Below are 7,401 nucleotides of genomic sequence, written 5' to 3' on the forward strand. Positions count from 1 at the left end.
TATTCCATTCACCCAGCGCAAGGAGGTGCTCATAATGCTAGTTATTTGGAGACACTCCTCAAGGGTAGCAATGTGGCTACGGTGTCATTTGGGAAACCCTATGACGAGGAGAACGATCCGGGAGGGAGCTCGACCAGCATCACAAAGTGATGTTGATGATAATTCTGGTCTTATGATGTGGAGGTGGCATCACCCTAATTGTATTTGGTTAGTTAAGAGTAGATAGGTGATCGTTCTAGTCGATAGGGTGGCCCTCATTGTACTCTTGATGGTCTTGGCGAATCGTCACTTTTGGGCGATTCGGTTGTTTATTGTCTTTGGTAATGAACAGGTGTGGGTCTGCCTTAACCCTCCACCCCCGGGGTGAGTTTAAAAAAAAAAAAGGAATAAAATAACCCAAAAAAGAATATGACTCAAATACCTTGGGACGAATGGAGTATAATACTACTATAAATATAAGGTAAAATTGTCATTTATATTAAAATTTTGGGTTGACTTCTGGTCAATCCCACTTCTTATAAAAGTAGCTAATTAAATCACAACTTTTGTACATTTCTCAATTATCCCATGCAATTAAAATTTTAATGAAATTTGTTGCGATTTTCTTTATTATATCTTCACTATTTACATATCTAAAATCAACCATTATAATATAAAACGATGTTAAATTTATCGAGAAGTTAACAAAAAATTTATGATTTAAATGAAAAATTTCAACGATTTTTTATTGGACAATTGAGAAATGTGAAAATGTTATGATTAAATTAGCTAATTTTATAAGTTATGTGATAAGCAGAAGTCACCGTCTCTTTGTAGCTGAATCGTATACCTTTTTGGGTTGTCTCACTGTAGCTAAGTCATTTACTTTTTTGGCAAAAAAGTATTTTACTCTCTCTCCATCTCTCTATCTTTTTCTTTCTATTTTATTCTTCTTTTATTTACTTATTTAAAATAATTTTTTCTTATATTCCGTGTCGAAAAGAAATGTATCTACTATAGACGGACGAATAGAGTAATTTAAATGGTAATTTTCCATAAATATAATTATCTTTGCTATAGAAATTCGGCTCGACCAATAGTCCACCCGATCCAACCATTTGAATTGTAAACGAATAGCATCGCCAATTCATTAACCAATCTAAATTCTGAAACAATGAAAATATTATAGAAAAATTTGGGTCTTTCAATCCTAAAGTCAATAAATTTAATCCATATTCTGAAAGAACATCAGGTCATATTCTGAAATTTTACTCTATTTTATTCTGACTTCAAATCCAAAAGTAGTTGGATCCGGGACATGATTCGGATCGACCCCAATTTTCACACGACACATAACCTGTTTAAGTACCCTGTATGAAAAGTGAATCTGTGAGTGATCATAATATGGGGGTTGACTCCATGACTTAATCTCAGTGCTGTTCCCATGGGTTTGAAGGTTTCTTCTTGATTTGATCATCTTTATTAAATTCATAGACTTACCTGTATTAATAGAGGCTAATTTACGCATTAATCTCATCTATTTATTGTGGTTGTAAAATATGATAAGAGAATTATTAGAATGAAACATGCCCATTTTTTTAATGATTTGGGTTTCTGTTTTTCGTAATATTTGCAGGTGATCAAAAGAGAGTCGCTATGGGCAGCTCAGGTATGTAAAGATTGCTTCTTTTTCATAAAATTGCCTCTGTTTTTGTGTGATAATATATGTTAGGTATTGTCTGTATCTTACAGTATCCAGTTTTGTGATGTAGTATGTCTTATTTTTTTGCTTTTAGTTATGCTCTCTTGGAATTTGAATTTGAGGCTTTAAACTATTTTGCTTGAAAAGGTATTTAGCTGCCTTCAGTATGCATGTACTCCCTCCGTCCCATAGAAATATGTCAATTGGAGATGACATGAGTTTTAATGCGCAATTGGTAAAGTACGAGAGAAGGAGAAAAGGTAGTTGAAATAATGTAGTGGATGGTGGGACCCATAAATGATAAAGGAAAAGAGAATGAGAAAAAGTTACCATAAATGAATATGGGCTATTGGTATGAGATGGACGAAAAAAGAAAATTCGGCATATTTCTATGGGACGGAGGGAGTATCTCTAGCTCTATGTTTTTGGAAATTTGAATTCAAGAGTGAGTTGTATTACTTATAAAAGAGGATGGCAATGGCATTGCATGTAGTCCGATTTGATGATTGAGTTTTTGTGATCTTCACAGAGGGAATATTTGAGGAAAGTGATGGAGTTCTTATCGGTGAGAGAACACCATGCTAGAACTCTTCTCATTCATTACAAATGGGATGTTGAGAAACTGATCACAGTATACTACGAGAAAGGGGAATCTCGTATGTTTTCTGAAGTAGGAGTCACTAGGGATGAACTTGCTGTTATCACTCCACGTGAATTTTCCTCTACGCTGCTCTGCAACATTTGTATGGATGATGTGTCTGCAAATGTCGTGTCGAGAATGGACTGTGGTCATTGCTTTTGCAATACTTGTGAGCTTTAGATCGTTTTCAATACTCTACCTTTGATGTTTCTAGTTTGGAATTGTGGATATCCTAAATAACCGTTGTTGGGCTCTCTTATAGGTTGGACAGATCACTTTGTTGTCAAGATAAACGAGGGCCAAAGCAAGAGGATCAGGTGTATGGCCCATGACTGTAACACTATTTGTGACGAAGCCACTGTTAGAGGCTTGGTTAGTAAGAGACGCCTTGATTTAGCTGAAAAGTTCAACAGGTTTCTTCTCGAGTCATATATTGAGGACAATAAGTTGGTGAAATGGTGCCCTAGTACACCACACTGTGGGAATGCAATAAGGGCAGAACATGATGAGTTCTGTGAAGTGGAATGCTCTTGTGGTTTGCAGTTTTGTTTCAGTTGTTTATCGGAAGCCCATTCTCCTTGTCCGTGCTCTATGTGGCAGCTCTGGAAACAAAAGTGCCGCGATGAATCCGAGACAGTTAATTGGATTATTGTAAATACAAAGCCTTGTCCCAAGTGTCACAAACCAGTTGAGAAAAACGGTGGCTGCAACCTAGTTCGTTGCATATGTGGGCAATCATTTTGGTAGGATTGCTCTTGCCTACTCCAACAAAGTGTTATATGCATTTCAACTTATCTTTATATGAAAATTATCTTACACATGAACCCACTCGTCTGATTTAATCTCCTCTATGTGTTTATGCTACGCAGTTTTCTGATGTCGGATTATCTTCTTTAATGAAGTAGTGTTTGATTGTTTTTTACCCTGATTTAGTTGGCTGTGTGGCGGAGCTACGGGCCGTAACCATAATCGGTCGAGTATTGATGATCATAGTTGTGGTCGATATAAAGACAAGGAGAAGGCCGAGCATGCAAAAAGAAACCTTCACAGATACGTGCATTATTATAGCCGTTATAAAGCTCACACAGACTCCTTTAAGCAGGAATCTCAACTGTGGGAGATGATTGAGGACAAAATATCAAATCTGCAAGCAAGGGACTTAAAATCGAGAGATTTCAGCTGGGTTACAAATGGTCTTCGCATGCTACTTACATCAAGACGGGCTCTTTTATACTCACATCCTTTCGCATTCTATGCTTTTGGTGGTGACTTCTTTAAGGATGAGATGAAAGAAAAGGAAAGTGAGCTGAAATGGCATTTTTTTGAGGACCAGCAGCAGCAACTCGAGTCGAATGTTGAGAAGCTATCTGAGATTCTTGAGGAGCCGTTTGATGAGTACGGTGATGAACAAGTCAGGCAGATACGGATTCAAGTCATAGATTTGTCAGTGATTACTGATAGCCTCTGCAGAAGAATGTGAGCCAAGTTGTTGAAGAAGGCCTAATCTTTCAAACATCGAATAAATGCATAACTTTTTCCTCGTTTTGCAGGTACGAGTGTATTGAGAATGACTTATTGGGTTCACTTCATTACACTGCACAAATTATTGCTCCATACCAGTCGAAAGGGATTGAGAAGGCAGGAGAGCTAACTGTCGGATGGGGCTCTCAAGTAAAGGACAAAGAAATAGGCCAGAAGGCGGATGGTGAGTGTTTTGTGTAAACCATTTCGAACTCCTGTCAACGTGATCAGCCAGGCATCGACTTCAGAAGAGTCTCCACTGTTATTGTGGAAGCACCCTAGATATGAAGGCAGTTTGGTTTCTCAACTTTTTTGCTAAGCTTCTTACAAAACATAAGGTATGTGATACGGTACTAAATCAACATGTGTAATATTTTCTTCTGATCCATTGAATGATTTGGTCTGTACATTTTGTGGATTCCACTAATTCAAGGATTGAAGTTTTTGTATATAACATATATGACTCAGTTGTTACTTTGCTTTACATGGAAATGTCATCTGTGGTATTAGTATTTTTGTTCTTGTAATATATCAATAATGCATTTTTTTGGTAAATAAATTTGAAGAACCTTTTGTTTTCCTTTCCTAGAAACATCATCATTTACCAGTTCATGCCCATCAATGCATTACATTTTTATACAAAGACATATTAAACATTTTAATAGGGATGTGATCGATGGCTAATTAGCAATCCAAAATTAGTATATACATGGTCATACTGTTTAAAGTTCAAACAAAATAATGTTCATATACATTTATTTAACACAAGTTCATTTTGTTTTATACTTTATATTCAATAATACATGTACATTAATATCATCAGTCACAATTTTTATACTCTCATCTGCTTTTTCCTTCTCCATGTCTTATTGTGATTTGTTTCCAGCAACTTCTTTGTCCTTGCAAAGTTCGTGAAGTCATGTTTTGTCATTTTAGTCCGTCTGCGAATAGGAGTTCGATTCATAATTACCATAAATGGTAAATAGATCTCACATTCCACCAACTCATTTTACCCACATATCATTTAAAACTAATAAATTCAAATGAGGGTCTATTCCACTATAACTTTCTTCCATTTACTTTTCTTAACATTTCTTAAAGCTCGTGCCAAAATAAAACGGGACTCATATTAGGAGGGAGTATCAATTAATAAATGTTACAAAAACCATTAATAATGAATTTAACTTTGTGCAATAAGTGTTTTCCATTTCAATGCTAACAGATTTTGCATTGGGATTATTTCTTATATCCATGCGCCCAAACCCAAACTTTTTCACCTTCAACTCAGCTTCTGGTCTATCTCTTAAATTTTCGGTATCCCAACTCTTGTAGGTAGGATACGTGCGATGAACTGTATGTAAGCAATATATAATATTTCAAATTTCAATTTCAGTTTATAAGAATGTCGATAAATTATTACAGAAATATGTTTATAATATCTTACCATCAAAATGTAATTGGTCCACTGAAAGATAATGATTTTGCTGGAATCCAAAGTTCATGATTGACGGACAATTGATTTGGAGACGGCGATTCGATTAGGATAGAAATTGGTGTGGTAGTTGAAGAAGAGTGAATGGGTCAGGGAAACAACAATAAATGCCCATTTTCTAGTAAATTGACCTTTTTTACCCTTTTATAGAAAAGTTTATATCTGTAAATTGGAAATTTTTTTATTAAATTTCCGCTTTTCGTCTAAAGATCAAAGTGTAACAGCCCGCCATTTTAGGGTATAATAAATACGGCGATCGCTATCTAGGCGGACTTAAAAGCAACAAGAATATAGGCTAGGGTTTCATTTAAAGGGATTTGACCAAGGTATTTAATGAACTATTAAAACAATAAGTCAACGGCTTAATCAAGAAAATCAATGATGAATAGATATCGTAAATTATGCTCAAAAGACTAGGGTTTAGTATAATCCAAAAACGCATTTTGTCTCAACATTCTAAACCAAAAAGAATAAGTTCAAACTCAAACAAATGATACTAAGTTTCATGTTTCAACGGAAGCAACCAAGGCAAAAGTGAAGGCATGTATGAAGACACAGCTCCACTCAATGTTTCAAAACGATCATATTATTATTCAATTCATTTGCTCAACACCGCCCACCGCTCGTCGCCGCTCAACCTGCACATAGGGAAAACACATGCAGGGCTGAGTACTTTAACATACTCAATGAACTCATGCCAAAACATTTTAATAGATATGTCATCCTTACCATAGTGAACTCGAGTTTGCATTTATAAAAGAATATCATCGAGTATCACAAAATAATTTCATAGACTGGCCAGTCAAACAATTCTCCCATTTTCTCAACAATCAACAATTCCATAGTGCGACGAAAGTGTGGCCACACTATTCGCCCACGAGACCGGCCGACTAGCAAGGACGGCTCCCGATCCCAACTGTGTACACTAGCCTGATAGGGTTTGCGGCCCTACTCAGACCCGTATTCGTTTATATAGCCCTATAGCCTAATGGAGCGGACTCACAAACTAGGCATCAGGCACACAACATAACCAAAACAATCACAGGCATGGCATAGTATTTTAATCCACCCTTATAACGCCATAATCAATATTTTGGTAATAAAAGAGTTTTGTAAATAAAGCCCACCTCGACTTCTTAGGTCACAAGTACGCTCTTCCTCTTGCTATCACGTCGAGGGCGCGAGTTATCACCTTTTATTTATGCGTATCACAAGTAAGTCTCAATCATCTACTCAAAATCATGCATGTTCCCAACGTTTTCCCTTTTTTTCCCGTCGATTCGTTTTATATTATCATTCAAAAAATCAAGGCATGATTATCACATCACTTTCTATTCGCACCACAACTCCAGATCCATCATCAAAACATGTCACACATGAGTGTTCCACAACACATCCACACGCACACACACGAACACACACGCACACACACATACCGACGCACACACACACGCACATCACCCCATATTTAACAGTTGTTTCCCCTTTTCACTCAATCTATATGCATGAGGGTTCAAGAACACCGATTTATCGGTTAGATGAGAAAGATTATATAAAAATACATTTTCTCGATAGAACGAACGGTAGAAACAAAGTAGAAGCCTTGATTCTTCAAAAATTCTTGAGTTTCAACTAGAATTCTTCTCACAAGATGAAGAAATCTTGGAGAAAAGTAGAAGAAAAATTGAGAGAGAGTGGGAAAGAGAGTGGAGGCGTGAGTTGGGGGAGAGGGAGACGTGTATTTGTTATCTAGGGTTAGGGTTTTGTCTCTTATTTATAGAGTGCAAGATATAATCCCATAATTAAATAAATAAAGATTTGGAAAGATATGGTGGTGGAAGTTGGCGTTAATTTTGGTGGAGAATAAGGAGAAAAATTTCGAAATCTAGGCTATTTAATTAGCCTATGATTTTATTCTGGTATTTTACGGAGTAGAATAAAATATCACGGAGCAGAATAAAAATAATAATCCTCCCCAAATAATTAGGAAAGTGGCGTTAATATTGATTCCTCCATAAGGAATGAATCAATTTCAAATATTAATTAAAATAGGATATGGCAAGATCT

The 7,401-nt window shown here is 36.2% G+C and overlaps 1 protein-coding gene across 1 annotated transcript; it reads left to right on the forward strand.

Moving 5' to 3' along the window:
• The first annotated feature begins 1,262 nt into the window (after nt 1-1,262).
• LOC148928406 (putative E3 ubiquitin-protein ligase ARI1) lies at nt 1,263-4,356 on the forward strand. The gene is made up of 7 exons (XM_089069533.1): nt 1,263-1,435; nt 1,616-1,648; nt 2,211-2,490; nt 2,584-3,064; nt 3,255-3,797; nt 3,872-4,039; nt 4,074-4,356. The coding sequence occupies exons 1-7, from the start codon at nt 1,424-1,426 to the stop codon at nt 4,159-4,161; spliced, it is 1,605 nt and encodes a 534-aa protein (XP_088925659.1). The 5' UTR covers nt 1,263-1,423; the 3' UTR covers nt 4,162-4,356.
• Nucleotides 4,357-7,401: the final 3,045 nt, after the last annotated feature.

This window comes from Salvia hispanica, chromosome 4 (assembly GCF_029641045.1).
Source record: "Salvia hispanica isolate PSC_SH4W2 chromosome 4, Shi_PSC_v1, whole genome shotgun sequence".
NCBI lineage: Eukaryota > Viridiplantae > Streptophyta > Magnoliopsida > Lamiales > Lamiaceae > Salvia > Salvia hispanica.

What these genes read in the sequence shown, in the direction of transcription:
- LOC148928406 (XM_089069533.1), top strand. An exon ending in AGTCGCTATGGGCAGCTCAG is followed by an intron (nt 1,649 to 2,210) that starts GTATGTAAAGAT and finishes TGATCTTCACAG; the next exon opens with AGGGAATATTTGAGGAAAGT. An exon ending in TCATTGCTTTTGCAATACTT is followed by an intron (nt 2,491 to 2,583) that starts GTGAGCTTTAGA and finishes GCTCTCTTATAG; the next exon opens with GTTGGACAGATCACTTTGTT.